The 20,379-nt window shown below is 41.8% G+C and overlaps 1 protein-coding gene across 1 annotated transcript in view; it reads left to right on the top strand.

Moving 5' to 3' along the window:
• Positions 1–4,543: 4,543 nt before the first annotated feature.
• The window catches only part of LOC311134125 (protein TASOR-like), a 37,678-nt gene continuing 21,842 nt past the window's right edge, over positions 4,544–20,379 (top strand). Inside the window, exons 1-10 of the mRNA XM_084167710.1 lie at positions 4,544–4,626; positions 5,801–5,893; positions 6,713–6,858; positions 6,955–7,047; positions 7,133–7,205; positions 7,827–7,918; positions 8,014–8,148; positions 8,320–8,450; positions 8,536–8,567; positions 8,754–8,859. Coding sequence (XP_084023836.1) covers positions 5,860–5,893; positions 6,713–6,858; positions 6,955–7,047; positions 7,133–7,205; positions 7,827–7,918; positions 8,014–8,148; positions 8,320–8,450; positions 8,536–8,567; positions 8,754–8,859 — 842 coding nt within the window. The 5' untranslated portion in view covers positions 4,544–4,626; positions 5,801–5,859. The remainder of the gene's footprint in view (positions 4,627–5,800; positions 5,894–6,712; positions 6,859–6,954; positions 7,048–7,132; positions 7,206–7,826; positions 7,919–8,013; positions 8,149–8,319; positions 8,451–8,535; positions 8,568–8,753; positions 8,860–20,379) is intronic.

The raw sequence follows: 20,379 nt of genomic DNA, 5'->3' as shown, positions 1-20,379 counted from the left end.
GAGTACAAACAGTCCAGCTATGCCCTCCGTAAGGCAATCAAATAGGCAAAACGACAGCACAGAGACAAAGTGGAGACTAAATTCATTGACTCACACATCAGCCTTATGTGGCAGGGACTCCAGACAATCACAGATTATAAAGGGAAAACCAGCCACGTCGCGGACACCGATGCCTTGCTCCTGGACAAGCTAAACGCCTTCGAAACGAACCCACAACCCTGGCGTTGCAAGCGCCATGCTCTACCAACTGAGCTACAGGGGATTCTCCGTGGCCAAAGTCAGTAAGATATTTAAACGTGTTAACCCCCGCAAGGCTGCCGGCCCAGATGGCATCTCTAGCCGCAGACCAGCTGGCTGGAGTGTTTATGAACATATTCAATCTCTCCCTATCCCAGTCTGTTGTCCCCACTTGCTTCAAGATGTCCACCATTGTTCCTGTATCCAGGAAAGCAAAGGTAACTGAACTAAATTACTATCGCCCTGTAGCACTCACTTCTGTCATCTTGAAGTGCTTTCAGAGGCTAGTTAAGGATCATATCACCACCACCTTACCTGACACCCTAGACCCACTAATATTTGCATACCGCCCCAACAGATCCACGGATGACGCCATCGCACTGCACACTGCCCTATCCCATCTGGACAAGAGGAATGACTATGTAAGAATGCTGTTCATTGACTACAGCTCAGCCTCCAACACCATAGTGCCCTCCAAGCGCATCACTAAGCTCAGGATCCTGGGCCTGAACCCCGCCCTGTGCAACTGGGTCCTGGACTTCCTGACAGGCAGACCCCAGGTGGTAAAGGTAGGCAAAAACACCTCCGCTATGCTGATCCTCAACACAGGGGCCCACAAGGGTGTATGCTCAGCCCCCTCCTGTACTCCCTGTTCACCCATGACTGTGTAGGAACTTTAGTGGTCTAATAATTGTTGATAATTGGTAACTTCATTAATGAATCTGCCTACTATTTCAAATGAATAACGTATAAGGGCACCAGTAATAGTTTTTATTCAAAGATACAATTAATTTGAAACTCTGATTAGTAGTTTAGCCTCCGTTCATCAAGTCTAATAACAATCTTAAAGGATACGTAAGGTATTTAATTGTATTAGAGCCAGCATTTGTCAAAGCAAGAGAAAACCACACTTCTTTAAAGGCAGGATTTATTATTACATTAAGAAACACACAATAAAATAAACACAAAGATTATGATTGATCTATTAAGGTTATAAGTTCGAATCCAGGCTCTGTCGTAGCCGGCCGCGACCGGGAGACCCATGGGGCGGCGCACAATTGGCCCAGCGTTGTCCAGGGTAGGGGAGGGAATGGCCGGCAGGGATGTAGCTCAGTTGGTAGAGCATGGCGTTTGCAATGCCAGGGTTGTGGGTTCGATAAAAATAATGTATGCGCTAACTGTAAGTCGCTCTGGATAAGAGCGTCTGCTAAATGACTAAAATGTAAATGTAAATGTAAATAAAGTCCACCTGTGTGCAATCTAAGTGTCACATGATCTGTCACATGATCTCAGTATATATACACCTGTTCTGAAAGGCCCCAGAGTCTGCAACACCACTAAGCAAGGGGCACCACCAAGCAAGCGGCACCATGAAGACCAAGGAGCTCTCCAAACAGGTCAGGGACAAAGTTGTGGAGAAGTACAGATCAGGGTTGGGTTATTCCCACGGGGGGCCAGTATGTGTTATTTCATAGTTTTGATGTCTTCACTATTATTCTACAATGTAGAAAATAGTACAAATAAAGAAAAACCCTTGAATGAGTAGGTGTTCTAAAACTTTTGACCGGTAGTGTACACTGAACAAAAATATAAACGCAACATGTAAAGTGTTGGTCCCATGTTTCATGAGCTGAAATGAAAGATACCAGAAATATTCCATACGCACAACAGGCTTATTTCTCTCAAACTTTGTGCACAAATTTGTTTACATTCCTTTTAGTGAATATTTCTCCTTTGCCAAGATAATCCATCCACCTGACAGGTGTGGCATATCAAAAAGCTGATTAAACAGCATGATAATTACACAGGTGCACCTTGTGCTGGGGAAAATAAAAGGCCCCTCTAAAATGTGCAGTTTTGTCACACAACACAATGCCACAGATGTCTCAAGCTTTGAAGGCGCGTGCAATTGGCATGCTGACTGCAGGAATGTCCATCAGAGCTGTTGCCAGAGAATTGAATGTTCATTTATCTACCATAAGCTGCCACGGTCGCATGTCACAATGATCTGTACACATTTCCTGGAAGCTGAAAATGTCCCAGTTCTTCATGGCCTGCACACTCACCAGACATGTCACCCACTGAGCATCTTTGGGATGCTCTGGATCGACGTGTTCCAGTGCCCGTCAATATCCAGCAACTTTGCACAGCCATTGAAGAGGAGTGGGACAACATTCCACAGGCCACAATCAACTGCCTGATCAACTCTACGCCGCATGATGCAAATGGTGGTCACACCTGATACTGACTGGTTTTCTGATCCACACCCCACATTTTTTTTAAAGGTATCTGTGACCAACATATGCATATCTGTATTCCCAGTCATGTAAAATCCATAGATTGGGGCCTAATTTATGTATTTCTGATTTCCTTATGTGAATTGTAACACAGTAAAATGTTTGAAATTGTTGCATGTTGCGTTTATATTTTTGTTCCGGATATTTATATTCCGGACTTTGACATTGCTCATTCTAATAATTCTATATTTCTTAATTCCTTTCTTTTAATTTTTTAGATTTCTATCACAGTGCCATCCGTTTTGTCACCAAAGCCCCATATACTACCCACCATTGTGACCTGTACGCTCTTGTTGGCTGGCCCTCACTACATATTCGTCGCCAAACCCACTGGCTCCAGGTCATCTATAAATCACTGCTAGGCAAATCCCTGTCTTATCTTAGCTCACTGGTCACCATAGCAACACCCACCCGTAGTCTGCGCTCCAGCAGGTATATCTCACTGGTCATCCCCAAAGCCAACACCTCCTTTGGCCGCCATTCCTTCCAGTTCTCTGCTGCCAATGACTGGAACGAACTGCAAAAATCTCTGAAGCTGGACTCTTATCTCCCTCACTAACTTTAGGCGTCAGTTGTCAGAGCAGCTTACCGATCACTGCACCTGTACACAGCCCATCTGTAATTAGCCCACTCAACTACCTCATCCCCATATTGTTATTTATTTTGCTAATTTGCACCCCAGTATCTCTATTTGCACATCTATTATTCCAGTGTTAATACGAAAATTGTAACTATTTTGCACTATGGCCTATTTATTGCCTTACCTCCATAATTGACTACATTCGCACACACTGTATATATATATATATATATATATATATATATATATATATTTTTTATGTTGTATTTTTGACTGTTTTGTTTACCCCATATGTAACTCTGTGTTGTTGTTTTAATCGCACTGCTTTGCTTTATCTTGGCCAGGTTGCAGTTAAAAATGAGAACTTGTTCTCAACTGGCTTACCTGGTTAAATAACGTTTATTTTTTTTAATGACATCACAACGTTATTTAGGAACTTTTAGCAACAAATCGACCTGCCTCTAGCAACTTCACCTGAAAATGAGTTGGCAACACTGGTCTGGTCCACACCAGTCCAGTTGGTTAAAGTTGGTTGCCAACCGCCATATAAAAGCCACAGAAGAAGAATAACGAGCGACGACTCGTTTTCATGCACATTTTTTTATTGAGAAATACTGCACCAAAAATCTTAGTTAGATGTAAAAATGCGCGACTAAATCTTCCCGGCAAAAATGTTAAAATGAATGACAGATTTCTTGAGTTATTTAAGATCAATTCTGACTATTTCGAAGAAGCATACTGGCTACGGCGTCTCAAAATGGACAAACAATAGTATTGCAGCTTTTTTCTCCTATTTCAAGCGAAGGTATTTTAAGGAAGTATGCGCCCACACGCGTTCGGTTCGGCTAGTCGCCAACCGAACCGAACTCGTCTCTCCTTGAATGACAACAAACCATTTATTAAAGAATCCCTAGCGTAGACTTCGGCCCCGAAATGGCGAAAAAACCCTCACCGGTCCCAAACGTCACAAATGTCATCATAATATATGCACGAACTCTACGGAACTGATTCGGCTGGGAAGCATGCGGACACATTTAAGTCGCTATGGATAAGACCGTCTGCTAAATGACTAAAATGTCAATATAAATTTAGCAATCATACCTTTAATCTACCCGCAGACGGCGCCAAAACCCTTCGGATAAAACCTTGATCGTCTGATCCAGCATCGGCCCGTTGTGGATGGAGGAGAGTCTGTGCGTCGAATACATCAGTGAAAGAGCAGGCCAGATTTTTTGAGTGTCTGCCTTCAGAGTGTATGGGAAAACAACACTCAGCCTCTATCTAAAATGGAGAGCCACAGTGGTGACAACATCCCTACATCGAAATACAGCTCAGTGAAATATTACACAACGTTACCCCCCGAAAGTACACTAAGTGAACATGGCGGGCATTCTTCCGAGCAAGCTGGTGGTACCGAGACGAAACCGAGAAGTGGAACTTCGACGCAATATATTCCAAAAGCGGGGGACCACTTGAACTTTCAGATACCGAGAAAGAACCAAAAAAAGATAGGTACTTTCTCAATTGCTAAATTAATTGCTAAATTAGCAGTATATGCTAGCTAGCCAGCTGATGTTTTTGATACTACCGTTACTGCCAAAGATACCCATTTTTTCTGGAAGTTAACTAAACTAACGTTACTTGTAAACAAACTGTGTTTCAGCTGTCAGATCATTGAATTTGACCAGGGTCACTGTTCAGCTAACTAATAGCTAGAGGAAGCTTGCTTAGTTAGGTCACCTGCTTTTATTGCACCTGGAAGTGAAACATGGTTTACTTGGCCAGGTAGGTAGCTAGATATCCATTGGGATGTAGAGTGCTGGTGAGCATTGTGTAGTAGATGTGTAAGTAGATAAATAGATGTATTGTGTGAAATGTGCATATTGTTGATAATCACAAGTTTACTGGAGAACGGAGACCAAGTAGAGACTTTCGGACAAGGTGGATGATTGTATAATATAAGGCAGTTTATTCAGAGGTAAATATATCTGAAAATAGCGTGCACGGACCCGTTCGTCAACCTCGTAGGGAGATATCTGAGAGCGCGCCCAAAACATTGTGTGCTGACATTTTATACAATAAAATAAAGTAGGTTGATTCTAGTAGTTCTGATCTTCCGATTGGTCCTGATGAGTTGGTCGAGGTCATCTCCATTGCATTGGCTCTGAGTCGGGTTCTCTGTCTTCAGATGTTCCTAAGAGAAGGGGTTTTTTGTGTGTGTGTGCTTAACAATGATGATGTGTGTGTATGTGTGTGTATGTGTGTGTATATGTGTGTGTGTGTGTATGTGTGTGTATGTGTGTGTGTGTATGTGTGTGTATGTTTAACGATGATGATGTGTGTGTGTGTGTGTGTGTGTGTGTATGTGTGTGTGTGTGGGGGGGTGTGTGTGTGTATGTCCTCAGAGCAATAACTCGTGAGTTTGGGAGAGCTGAGAGACCTATGGCGTGGGTGTTGTCCATAGCCACCTGCTGATAAGGCCGACAAGATAGAAGTCTTTGTGCATTGTATTAAATCCCAAGGCCCAACACAAGATGGGTTATGCACAAGATTTTAGTCAGACCAAGCTATAACATAATATATTTACTACGACAATATGCTGCTAGATCAGCACAGTACTGTAGGCTAGCCTACATCTTGCACATTGTTTCTGCAGGTTGATACGTGTAACGTTAAATCTCTCTAGGACAAGGTGAAAAAAAGTAAACGCTAATGTGGCTATCATAAAGAACTATAAATGCCATAATGATTTGGACGAGACTGCCGAATCGAGGCAAAGGTAAGAATCTCTGGATTAACTATCTAATGTTAGCTATTTTGTATATGTTGTATATTATATATTGTGGTAGGGTTATTTTCCGACGCCAACCACCAGAACGATAGACAACTCAGGGAGCTACCACTCTCCATGATTGTTGTTGCATAACCTTCCCGACAAACTCTTCTACAGGACACAATTTATGCAGATGTGTAATTCTCTCGAGCCCCAATGTCTTAAATCAGTGTGTTGTTTATGCTGCCAAAATGTTCTTGATGGATCTATGAATGTTGTAGAGGAGGTGATACTCTTGTCAACCAACACAGATTAGACTACTTTTCATAATGTGGTTTAGTTTGTGAAAGGCCTGCAGCCCAGCACGTAACACATTGTTGTGGAAGATGTTACCACATTGAGACACAGGCTTCCTGTTATGATTTGAAACTGTTTTGAGAGTGTATCAGAAGTCAAGTCAGAGGTGTGGTTTTCTCACTTCTGTGAAAATAGACTGCACAATGTCTCATCAGAAGTAGCACCTAACCAGATTTTCCGGTTATTTTGGCCAATGTGGCTTTTTATAAGCCTAGCATCTGTAGTTTCATTTCTGAACAAAAATAAGAAAAAAAGCATGCATTGACTTGCTAACGCTGAGGGGGTGTTATTTGTGTTGCACAATGGCTTACATGGAACCAAGTTTGTTTTTGTGTGTGGGTCAGTATTCTAACTGAGCATAGAATAGATTGTACATTATTTTGTCACAGGGGACAAATATGTTTAGATTGGGATTTGGGATAGAACTGAATTGACCAACCTGACTGTCTCTTGTCTCTGTCCCTGTAGCGTTGTTCCAGTATGTGTCCTCAGAGTCCAGGGAGTTTGAGGACATCTTGACTATTCTGTATTCCAGCTACAGAGAAGCCAGCTCCAACGGGACGTTCACGTACACCAAGCTAAGAATCGTCCATAGTGAACTGCTGGAGAAGAATGTAAGCAATGATTTAGGGTGACATTTTCGTTATACAAAAATACCATGAATCTGCAGCGCTGATGTTTAATATCTTTGATCATTGTTTGATTGACAGTTTGTAGAGAAAAGGAGGGAGCTGAAGCTGGATGGGAGGACAGAGAAGGAGCTGGAGGAGACCCACTGTTTCCTGATGGCTGACACCATCAAGGTGAGGAGCTATAGTATCCGCACATTTATATGTATATTGAATGTACATATTACATGCAATAATACTGTTACACCCCTGGTTATAGCTCCCATGGATCTGTGAGAATGGCCTTCTTGTGGGGCACAGCTGGATCACAGCTCTGGGTAATCCAGCTAAGGGTAAGGTCATCATCCAAGCAATATTGGGCTATTTAAACCTGAGTGTTGAAGTGTTGGCAGACGTTATTGTGTAGTTATTGTCTGTATGTGTGTATAGGGATTTCTAAACAGAAGTGAGGATTATAGTTTAAACATATTTTTCTGGAGAATAAAAAGTAGTGATGGGGGAAAGATTTATACAGTTACGTATCGCAACATTATTTTGGATGTTATTATATTGATACTTTGACTCCCAAGTATTGATTTGTAAAAAAGGTAGCGTTAGCTAGCGCTAGTTGGCTGTACCTGCACCAAAACTCTGGTATTTTTTATCCTATAGCTTGCTCTCAATCTTTTTAAATAGTGACCCAACATGTTTTCAGTACTTTTATTTCCACAACTGATCAAAAGTCATTTTCTCATGCTCTCTCTTGTCTCGTGAGCAATATGTTTGGAACATCAAATCACAATAAAATCGCAGTATCGAATTGCAATACATGTAGAATCATGAGAATCGAAATACATATCGTATCGGCACCTAAATGTTGTGAAATCGTATTGCAAGGTCCCTGGCAATTCCCAGCCCTAGTAAAAAGGTTATGAGGAGGAATAAGACTGAATTGTTTCCGTTTTGTCTTTCAGGTGTTTATTTGTCTAAATACTCAGACTTACTGCAGGTCAATCCTTTTAATCCTGGAGTCATGGGAGAGATCATCATATTCAAGGTCATCAAGGTAAGAAAACCTCGTTGCTTTTCGCAAAAATGTTTTCTCATAACGTGGTCAAAAATATGAATGAAAGTAAACAAGCAAATCTCTCTCTCCAACAGGGTAAAGTAAAGAGCATCTATGAAAACATGTCTAAGAACCTTTTGGACCCCACGCCCAAGTTTGACAGCCATTTATCCAAGAATGCCAGCAAAGTCACATCTCTCACCTCCTATAGAGCCTATGAGCTTACTCAGGTACTGGTGCTAACTACGTTGCATGTAGAGGATAGGTCTCTAATTTGGATTATAATCGATTAATAAACCAATATTTGTTAATATTGAAGGAGAAAATCTAACTCAAATGCAAGTGCGGCATAGAGGTTTCTTGTATTTACTGTACGTCTCATTCTGGCCTCCCCCCCACAGCAATACTTCTATGAGTATGACTTTGATGAGCTGAAGGCTCGGCCGAGGCACGTGTGCCCCTATGCAGTGGTCTCTTTCCAGTTCAAAGGCAAAGATGCTCTGTTACAAGCCAAGCCCATGGCTCCCCTAAGGTACAGGTCTATGTCAATTATGCATAAGTGTTGATGTAGAAATGTCAACCAATCCACAAATTATTTTGTTTGGGTTCTCTAACAGGTCAAACAGCCAAACATCTGCAGGAAGTAAAGGTAATGTCCTAATTTGTTGATCTTTGTGGAAATAGGATTACGATATTATTACTATGAATAATTAATGTTTTAGTCATTGAGCTGATTCTCTCATTCAGAGCCACTTCGCAGGTAAGTACTGTCATTGTGTTGATGTTATCTACTGATGGATGTGTTTGACTGTTATGCCCTTGTCTTTGTCTACAGGCAGGAGTAAATACACCGTGTGGAGTGGAGAGCTGGTGAATGAGGGTAGAGCAGTGTCCCAGGTCTCCTTCTGCTCCTTCTCTCCCCCCTTCCTGCCTTTCAAACTGTGAGTCATGTGACCTTTTTACATATCAATGTCAGCTTGATAATGAAGTCACTATTTTTTTAATAGTATTTAATTAATTATTGTTTTTCTATTTTATTTTTTCCCACACCAAATGCAAACATACACATACAAACAACTTATAGACGCACACAAACAACAACTCAGAATCTCCATCCCTAGTGCTTGCATTATTGTTTGCCACATGGCCTTAAATTGTACCAATTTGTTTTTCTTGGTTGCCCATGCTATTTCAATAATAAATCATTCGATTTTTCCATTGTGTTAATGATGGCGGATTAATTCATTTCCAAGTTTTAAAATACCTTTTTTAAAGATTAGTGATGAGAAGAGAATCATCCAGCCCCTTTGGGGATCTCACTACACTCCCATATGCCAATATCTTGAAATATGCAGACAGACAGATTAAAAATATGTTTACATTGTACTTGCTGTGCTGTGGTGCCTTCTCGCTGCAGTAGGGAGGAGAGAGAGACAACGTGTGCCAATCACACAGGCACTCGCTGTAATTCTTTTTAACACAGTGTGACTTTCGGGCTCTTTCTTAAGTCATTTGTGTGTCTTCATTATTTGAATCAAACAGTGTGCTTAAAGCATCAGACAAGCTCAGTGCATGTGTAGTGTCACTGTCTATATACAGTGAGGGGAAAAAAGTATTTGATCCCCTGCTGATTTTGTACGTTTGCCCACTGACAAAGAAATTATCTATAATTTTAATGGTAGGTTTATTTTAACAGTGAGAGACAGAATAACAGCAAAACAATCCAGAAAAACACATGTCAAAAATTTTATAAATTGATTTGCATTTTAATGAGGGAAATAAGTATTTGACCCCATCTCAATCAGAAAGATTTCTGGCTCCCAGGTGTCTTTTATACGGGTAATGAGCTGAGATTAGGAGCACACTCTTAAAGGGAGTGCTCCTAATCTCAGCTTGTTACTTGTATAAAAGACACCTGTCCACAGAAGCAATCAATCAATCAGATTCCAAACTCTCCACCATGGCCAAGACCAAAGAGCTCTCCAAGGATGTCAGGGACAAGATTGTAGACCTACACAAGGCTGGAATGGGCTACAAGACCATCGCCAAGCAGCTTGGTGAGAAGGTGACAACAGTTGGTGCGATTATTCGCAAATGGAAGAAACACAAAATAACTGTAAATCTCCCTCGGCCTGGGGCTCCATGCAAGATCTCACCTCGTGGAGTTGCAATGATCATGAGAACGGTGAGGAATCAGCCCAGAACTACACGGGAGGATCTTGTTAATGATCTCAAGGCAGCTGGGACCATAGTCACCAAGAAAACAATTGGTAACACACTACGCTGTGAAGGACTGAAATCCTGCAGCGCCCGCAAGGTCCCCCTGCTCAAGAAAGCACATATACAGGCCCGTCTGAAGTTTGCCAATGAAGATCTGAATGATTCAGAGGAGAACTGGGTGAAAGTGTTGTGGTCAGATGAGACCAAAATCGAGCTCTTTGGCATCAACTCAACTCGCCGTGTTTGGAGGAGGAGGAATGCTACCTATGACCCCAAGAACACCATCCCCACCGTCAAACATGGAGGTGGAAACGTTATGCTTTGGGGGTGTTTTTCTGCTAAGGGGACAGGACAACTTCACCGCGTCAAAGGGACGATGGACGGGGCCATGTACCATCAAATCTTGGGTGAGAACCTCCTTCCCTCAGCCAGGGCATTGCAAATGGGTCGTGGATGAGTATTCCAGCATGACAATGACCGGCTCAAGAAGAAGCACATTAAGGTCCTAGAGTGGCCTAGCCAGTCTCCAGACCTTAATCCCATAGAAAATCTGTGGAGGGAGCTGAAGGTTCGAGTTGCCAAACGTCAGGCTCGAAACCTTAATGACTTGGAGAAGATCTGCAAAGAGGAGTGGGACAAAATCCCTCCTGAGATGTGTGCAAACCTGGTGGCCAACTACAAGAAACGTCTGACCTCTGTGATTGCCAACAAGGGTTTTGCCACCAAGTACTAAGTCATGTTTTGCAGAGGGGTCAAATACTTATTTCCCTCATTAAAATGCAAATCAATTTATAACATTTTTGACGTGTTTTTCTGGATTTTGTTGTTGTTATTCTGTCTCTCACTGTTCAAATAAACCTACCATTAAAATTATAGACTGATCATGTCTTTGTCAGTGGGCAAACGTACAAAATCAGCAGGGGATCAAATACGTTTTTCCCTCACTGTATGGGGGACAGCCCTAGTGTGGAACTAGAAAGTTGACTGTCAGATGTATTACAGTGAATTAGGAAGTTATTCAGACCCCTTGACTTTTTCCACATTTCGTTACATTACAGCCTTATTCTAAAATGGATTGTGTGATTGGCACACGTTGTCTCGCTCTACTCCCTACTGCAGCGAGAAGGCACCACAGCACAGCAAGTGTTTATTGGGATGTCCGTCCTGAAGCTGCAACATCATTTCAGCCTTTCCGTTCTTACTTGTTTCTGACTGAAAAGTGCTGTTAACTAAATTCCTAACTTGTTTAGGAAAAACATTCCCTATTCCCTCAACCCATGCTCTCTTTACGTGAAACATGTAAGCCTCGCATGCATGTGATCAATAGGGCCTGACCTATAGCATATCATAATCACATCAGTAAATTGGTTATAACAAACTCTGAACACGTGACAGCAAAATGGATGCGGGGGACGTGAAAAAGAAATTCGAAACGGGAGAATGTTTACTGGTTGCTCAGGAGGGAAAGGGGAAGTCAGATTTGTGGAAGACATTTGACTTAGTTGTGGAAACTACTGGAGATCAAGAAAAGGGAGGGTATAGGAGCAAGTGTTGCATGATAATTATGTGTGCCAACCAGTTGCTGTTTGATTACAATATTATTATTGTTTCTGACCATTTGGAACAGTGTAAACAACACTAAGTGTACCAGTTTGTTCTAATGAATAAAATACAAAAATATATAAAGCCTTTATTACAGCAAAGACTAAAAACGGTTGCATGCATTCGTGAATTGCGGTTTATTTATTGTTTATGCTAATTAATCAAAGCTCCCTTTGTTATTTAATTTTAAAACTAAAACACTTGATCGCATTTCAAAGCATGAATGACGCGTATGCTGTGCGATGACATGAACGAATGAATTATTGATTGATTGATACAGTAGCCTATATATTGAAACAGTAGCCTATATATTGAAATATAGGCCTAAGTAAGTTACGGTATTAAGACTAAATAGGACGCGCTCTACAGCTCTCAGTGGTGGTTATACAAGGCTACTATACAAAGCCTACTAATGATAATGACATATTACTGTAATGATTATCATAATAATAATTGTAATAATGACAATAAGAAGGAGATCAAGAAAAAGGAGTGCTGCGTGCATATTATGTGTGACAAACAGGTGCTTTAAGATTACAATATAATTTTTCTGCCCGTTTGGAACAGTGTAAACAACACTAAATAGATTATAAGTAATAGCACTGTTCTAACGAAAAAATAAATGTAAAGCCTTTATTAAAGCATAGCAAAGATTATGGATTATGGTCCTCTGTAGCTCAGCTGGTAGAGCACGGCGCTTGTAACGCCAAGGTAGTGGGTTCGATCCCCGGGACCACCCATACACAAAAAATGTATGCACGCATGACTGTAAGTCGCTTTGGATAAAAGCGTCTGCTAAATGGCATATTATTTATTTATTATTATTAAAAACAGCCGAATCTGTGAAATTGCTTCATCTGACATTTTGCAGTTGCATGAGGCTTGGTGCTCACGGAATCAGTAGGCTATTAAACAAACACTCAGAGAAGCAAGAGATGTCTTATTTCTGTGTGTATATATATATATATATATATATATATATATATATATATATATATATAATATACACACACACACACACTACTGTTATGATGAGTTTCTGGTATCGAGAAGTTCAGGATGCAAGAGAGTAGTCGACCACTTATATGGGGAGTTGATTCAGTCATAATTTAATGTTTACAATACTGGATTCTATGACAAGCGGTACGTGCGTAGCCTCTTGTCATCTGAATGACTTCCATAGAAAATCTCTCAGTTTATATAATGCTCTCCGAGCTACTTCTATCCCACAGTTGACAACCATTATTGAGTGCCAGTCATCTACTACAATAGTATCACCCTACATGGTATCGTGTGGCACCATAGCCAGGCCCTCACGCACTCCTTCTAAGATTAGCAACAGTGGCCCCCAATCTATCTTGGCACACCGACCCTCTGTCACTCACCCGTGACATCAATAACACCTGGCGTGTCCTTCTCCCTCCTCTGTCCCTCACATACAGCTTATGAGTTTACATACATTAATAAATCCTGTATTAAAAGTCGTTATATCAATTCACCCTTTTCATTATTGTGATGTTGTAAGTGAAATTCCACAGATATAACATTACTTGAACCAAACAAACAAAACATACAAATGCGCTATCTGATTGACTGAGGTAGTCTTGTTTCCACATTTCCACTCCTGTCTTTCTCTAATATATTTCCCATAGCTTTAGTTAATTTCCCATAACCTATTCTGATGGCAAGAATGTACAACATGCATTTCCCCCTATAATCGCATACATTCCCCCTTTATCTACTGTAATAGCCTCCAATGCTATGCGATTATCAATTGCATAGTGTCCCATGAGTGACATTTCCCACCCAATTGCTTGAAAATCCAAGACTGTGAATAGGTAAAATGTTTAATGTTCAACTCTGTTCAACCCTGACGCTGCTCTGATAATATGCCTGAGGAGAGATACACAGGATAACACTGTGGTTTCAGTCCCTGTTAAATCAGTACAGCCTTGGACCATTTAGGATTGAGGAATTCAACCAAAGGTCAGATCAGATGGAAATTGCATAAACATTCCTATGTCAAACACACTAAAACCCCATGATAGGAACCAATTAAGTTATTGCCTAGCAACAGAGATATGTACCACTCTAAACATCCATATCAATACCTCCCAATACTTCAAATGTATATAGTGACTAATATGTGAATACGGTAACTTAATAATCCACATTTTCATGATATCAGTCACAATCCTCATATTAACTGTTTCAAACAGTAAGATTCAAAAGTTTCTACTCAAAATAAATCATATAAGTGTATCCTAAGACATTACCATAACGTATTGCTGTTTTAACCATAATATCTATTTAAGACCGTTATCTCGCAATAGTACAAGGAATACCCTTCATGCTGAAAATAGTTTAAACATCTTTAGTTACTAATATATATACTAATGATTGACTTAAATCACTCAGTCACCTTATCAATTATAACCAAAACCAAATTACTTATCTCAACCAAATTTAGAATGACTATTCTTATTGATTCACTTGGTCCTTATCAATCAAACAATGTCCCAACTTCAATGTCTCATCCGAGTCACCACCATCACTACACCCCATTGTGTCTTGTCCATTTGCGAACCATTATACCAACAACATCAGAGATGTTGTGTTTGAACAGATCTTTCTCCATTCTCACTCAATGGTGGACTCCTGTCCCACTCCCGCAAGATAAAAACATGAGAGGAAATCCTTTGATAGCTTCGATTGGCTGTTGTAGACCGGTTGCAGGTAGAAGTGGTACTGTACAGGAACATCTTCAACGCCTCTGATGTTCATCTTCAGCCGGTTCATAGGTTGTTTCTTTTATTTAGGTTCACACCATTCTAGGCCAAATTATCCCTGCTATGATTCAAGACACCATCTGTATTTACCTCAATAGAAGACAGCACATAGCAGTTTAATAGAGTTCATTCCTAATCCAATAAATCCATATAAGCATTGACTATATGACAAAAGATTATGTTCGACCAATTATTCTTAATACCAATTTCTAATATACTTCCCAATTTCTGTTAGGGAAATGAATGGCGTGACAGTCAGTCTCTAGTCGTCGGTTTCCTCGTAGTAGTCTGTTGCAGTGGTTTACATGATACCAGGTCGATCTCCCCTGTATCCATACATCTGTTGGTGTAGACTGGGTGACGATGTATGGTCCTTTTAGATCTGAACCTTCTTCCTTCACTATGGTCTAGGATCATGCAGAGTCCTTCTCTATTTATCAACATCGCTCTGTGAAGTGTGTCCTTCTTGCAGCATACTAGTAGGGAAGTTGAGAGTCCCTGCTGCAAAGAAAGACAGACACAGACACAAAAGAAAACAATGCTCCGCCGTGGCGGTGCCATCTTCCTCCTCTGAGTTGGAACACTCCTACAGTGGGACACACAGATGCAGGGATCTCTTTCTGCGCCAGCAACACCTAGTACTGACCTCCCTACCTGGGTTTTGTCCATCTCTTACTTCTGTAATCCTTTACCGCCAGTCTCCAGGGCGCATACAATGCCCAGATTCTCCTGTTAGGTTTGGCAAAGAAGCCTTCACCCGTGGGAAGAAAGTCTTAGCAACATTGTTAGGTGCGACACCGTATGCTATTATACCCTGTCGTCTTTTCAGTCAGGAGAAGCTTTGATATTAGGAAGTGCACATTTTTGCAGCTTGTTATAGGTCACTAGTTTCATAGACAGGCCTCCTCTACATCCTGCCTTATACCACAAATACATTTTCACCTAAAATATTTAATCTAACCCCTAACACATTAATGTCTACTGCTCATATTCTTAATACAATTTTCATATTTACAAAAAAACCTAATGTGAGCAGTACTTCCCCCCCTTTAGACGCATGACTCACATCGTGATTCATTTTACATTTTAGTCATTTAGCAGACGCTCTTATCCAGAGCGACTTACAGTTAGTGAGTGCATGTCACACCCTGGCTATGGGACTCTAGTTGTTGAGCCAGGGTGTGTTTGTTCTATGTGGTGTGTTTCTATGTTGGGGGTTCTGCTTTGTTGTTTTCTATGTTTGCCTTAGTGACTCCCAATCAGAGGCAACGAGTGTCAGCGGTTGGCTGGTTGTCTCTGATTGGGAGCCATATTTAACTGTCTGTTTTTCACTTTGTGTTTGTGGGTTTTTGTTCCGTGTCGGTATATGTTTACCGTTGGACGTTACGAGTCGTTTATTGTTTTGTTCGTGCTTGATTTAATAAAGTCTTATCATGTTCACATTCAACGCTGCGCCTTGGTCCTCCTCATTGGTAGACGATCGTGACAGAAAAACCCACCAAGATGTGACCAAGCAGCGTGTCCAGGAGCCATCGCCAGGGAGATCCCTGACAGATCTCCTTCGCCTCCTCGACTGGGTCAAGCCGAGTGAGGAAGAGAAGGGCTTGACATTGTGGCAGAAGGGCGAACGGCTGGCGAGGGACATGGAGACCTGGTCCACGGGTAGGAGAGACGCCCCGAAAATTTTTAGGGGGGGGCTAACGCCGTGGACGACGGGCCAGCAGGAGACCGCGGCAGAGCGGCCCAGCGGATTGGCAGAGGAGGCCGCCAGGTTACGGGGGCCACTGGTCGAAGAGGGGGTGGAAGATGTAGAGGCACGGCGAGAGGTACTGGCGAGTGTTGCCAGTCCGGTCCGGCCTGTTCCTGATCCCCACGTAGTGCCAGTGGTGTGTGTTCCCAGTACGGTCCGGCCTGTTCCTGCTCTCCGCACCAAGTCTGTGGTGCGCGTCGCCAGCCCAGTCCGGCCCATTCCTGCTCCCCGCACCAAGTCTGTGGTGCGTTTCGTCAGCCCTGTCCGGCCCGTTCCTGCTCTCCGCACCAAGTCTGTGGTGCGCGTCGCCAGCCCGGTCCGGCCCGTTCCTGCTCTCCGCACCAAGTCTGTGGTGCGCGTCGCCAGCCCAGTCCGGCCCATTCCTGCTCCCCGCACCAAGTCAGTGGTGCGCGTCGTCAGCCCGGCACGGCCCGTTCCTGCTCCCCGCACCAAGTCAGTGGTGCGCGTCGTCAGCCCGGCACGGCCCGTTCCTGCTCCCCGCACCAAGTCAATGGTGTGCGTCGTCAGTCCAGCACGGCCCGTGCCTGTTCCACCGGTGGCGGGTCCGGCACCGGTCAGGTGCTGCGTCACGCCGGAGCTAGAGCAATCCGCTCCACCAGTGTTCAGTTCAGCTCTGGTCAGCAGGGCCAGACCGGACCAGGGGTACTTTGGGGGGTTAGAGAAGGAGTGGGGGTCAAGCCCGGAGCCAGAACCGCCGCAGAGGAGGTATGCCCACCCAGCCCTCCCCTGTTTTGCTCTTTTTGAGGCGCGGTCGCAGTCCGTTGTTCTATGTGGTGTGTTTCTATGTTGGGGGTTCTGGTTTGTTGTTTTCTATGTTTGCCTTAGTGACTCCCAATCAGAGGCAACGAGTGTCAGCGGTTGGCTGGTTGTCTCTGATTGGGAGCCATATTTAACTGTCTGTTTTTCACTTTGTGTTTGTGGGTTTTTGTTCCGTGTCGGTATATGTTTACCGTTGGACGTTACGAGTCGTTTATTGTTTTGTTCGTGCTTGATTTAATAAAGTCTTATCATGTTCACATTCAACGCTGCGCCTTGGTCCTCCTCATTGGTAGACGATCGTGACAGTGCATACATTATTTTTTTATTTTTCATACTGGCCCCCCGTGGGAATCGAACCCACAACCCTGACGTTGCAAACGCCATGCTCTACCAACTGAGCTACATCCCTGCTGGCCATTCCCTCCCCTATCCTGGACGACGCTGGGCCAATTGTGCGCCGCCCCATGGGTCTCCCGGTCGCGGCCGGCTACGACAGAGCCTGGATTCGAACCAGGATCTCTAGTGGCACAACTAGCACTGCATAGACCACTGCGCCACTTCAAAAACAAAACAACGACATTGTTTGTTAAACCAAAATAATAAATTACATTCAAATGACAACTTAATTGTATCCCATAAAGTAATTCAAGTAATATCAAACTTGACTAGCGCCAGGTTTTCCTCATTCAGTACTAGCTCTTTCACTCTGACCTTATTATGGTCCGCATCATATATATAACTATTGCCAAATTATAAACTTCTTCATAATTATCAGTATTATAAATTACCCTCAACTCTGTATAATAAATTACCTTAAATTCCTCATCCCATGCCTCTTGGCTTTCCAGTGTGGGTGATCAATTCACACTAGAAAGTCAGGACAGAGTTCAGAGGTCATTCAAACCCTTCAAAGAAGTGTTCCATTCTATAGTATAAACTAATCATTAACCACAGTCAAAACATTTCATAAATGTTGTGTATCCCCAGTGTACAGTAAGTCCTTATTACATTTCTTCTCAAAGGAAATCACGTGTTTACCCAAAACTCACTCATAAAAAGAAAAAACTTCAGAAAGTTCCATGTGTGTGTTCCTTTAAGACTTATCATCTCTGACCCGTTAAAACCCCCTAAAATCTAAATCAAAAAAAAAAAAACAACAAACAAAAATGGCCAGGCCTTATTTAATTCAGTAGCTCCCTCTTATGATCTAATTATAAGACTGCCGAATTTGACTAACTGCTCCACCTAGCCCAAAGACTTTTGAAACATCCCACTGAGAGATAAGGAAATCCCCATTTTCCTGGAAGAGAAAGTACACATTTCGTTAACATTTAATTATAATCAGCAATCCAAAAATATTAATTACACACAAAACATGATGCAGATATACCCCATCCTACCTCACATCAATCATCGTTTGTTTCAATCTAATTCCTCATAACTACTCCAGAAGAAGATTACATAAAATCTCTCAAAAGATGAAAACCACTCAAGGTTCTTTGAGTTTACAATGAGTATTTTTAAATGATTACTTCATACCTCATTCTTTTTAAGTCTCACAATGATTATCAAACCCCCAAAATCGGCTTCATCTTATCCCATATCAAATCATCATGGTATCTTTACTGGATGACTTACCCCTTAGATTGTTCCTGTCACCCCTCTATATGTAATATTTGAGACATTCACAAATATAATCAATTACTACGCGTAAAGAATCAATGATATTAGATTTCAACCGTTTATTAACAATTTGTTTGAGATGTGATCGCCTAAGTCTTCTTTAACATACCTACTGTAGTGTACTTCCACACTCCTATAACAAATAATTATACTCAAAACTCAGACAATACCATGTTTCATTAAGCTGACTACACCTACTATTACAAACCTATAACCCCTTTTCGGTAATGTAATCATCTTTACTTGTTGCATTGATGTTTTAAAATAAAACCCTATTGTTTAATAAATTCAGAACTTACAAAACATTTTTACTTCTCCATCAGCCAAATAGTAAAAACGACCTCCCATTGTTCAACGTACCAGAAACAGATTATCGGTTTTAGAATGAATTAACTGTCTGCATAATTCACTGGTGTTTAAACAAACTATAGAATTTAATAATAATAATTACAAATCGTCAAAGAACGTTCCCTATTCAACTATCTAGATATGTGCTCCACATTACCCTCTGCGTCCTTTACATCCCGATATAGCACAACGAGCACGACTCTTTCACCCGCTTAGTAAATCATGGCATAAGTCAATTCTATCCACAAACGACTACTACTTAATAATAGCTTTTCATTGACCTTAACTATAAATAATTATTTTAATACCAGTCTACTCAAACAATCCAATGCAACATTTCCCATCTCCCAATTAACCTACTTTCCTTTTAACACAGAAAACCCTCTACAATCTCTATTATCCTCTACCGCTGTCTTTCCATCTAACAGTACTTTATCAGGTGACAAATTATTGTAACGTTATAGTCAAAACAAACAAAACATCTATTCACAGAGATGCAACTTGAATTACTATGTTATCCTATTCGCCATGGGTTGGTAGGACAATCTCTTCCGTAAAATCGTATCAATTCACCGAGTGATCTAGGTCAACAGCATCCATGTAACAGTTTTGCTTCCTTCCCTACATGGCTTGAACCAGTAACCCTCTGCACACATTAACAACAGTCACCCTCGAAGCACCATTACTCGTCATTCAACAAATGGCGCGACCTTGCAGAGCAAGGCAAACTCCTTCAAGGTCTCAGAGCAAGTTATGTCACCTATCGAAACGCTACTAGTTAACGCCGCTAACTAGCTACCCATTTCACACCGGTAACACTCACCCCCCTTTGACTTCCTCCTTTTCCACAGCAACCAGTGATCCGGTTACACCAAACTTAACCCATTATGACACTTACAGCTGTCTCACGTTCAGCGAACCCCAGTTGCTAACACCCACTGATCAACACCTAGAAACTCTCCAAACAACAAATAGAAACCGTTCTCAAACAGCGTTCTGCCTTTACCTCTATCGTAGGGTTAAAAACTAACTTAACAACTTTCACAATCCTAGATTGCTGTTGTAGCTTCATGATTGGTTCAGTTTATCTGTTACGATATTGTGTGAGTAATATTTCTGTAGTTCCTCCATCTTTCATACTCTGCTCCCTTCCAACACTGCTTCATAATCCCTGGTGTTTTGTTAATACTCTTTTTATTCTCTTTGTCCCCTTGCTTCACTTCCCATTAAGATAAGACACTCGCTTCTCTGTGTGTCGTCCCTATACTATTATTATCCCCTTTATCAAT

The sequence above is a fragment of the Coregonus lavaretus genome (assembly GCF_964263955.1).
Source record: "Coregonus lavaretus genome assembly, chromosome: 8".
NCBI classification, from domain to species: domain Eukaryota; kingdom Metazoa; phylum Chordata; class Actinopteri; order Salmoniformes; family Salmonidae; genus Coregonus; species Coregonus lavaretus.
Note: the sequence above shows the minus strand (reverse complement) of the source record. Positions and strands in the feature narration are given on the sequence as shown.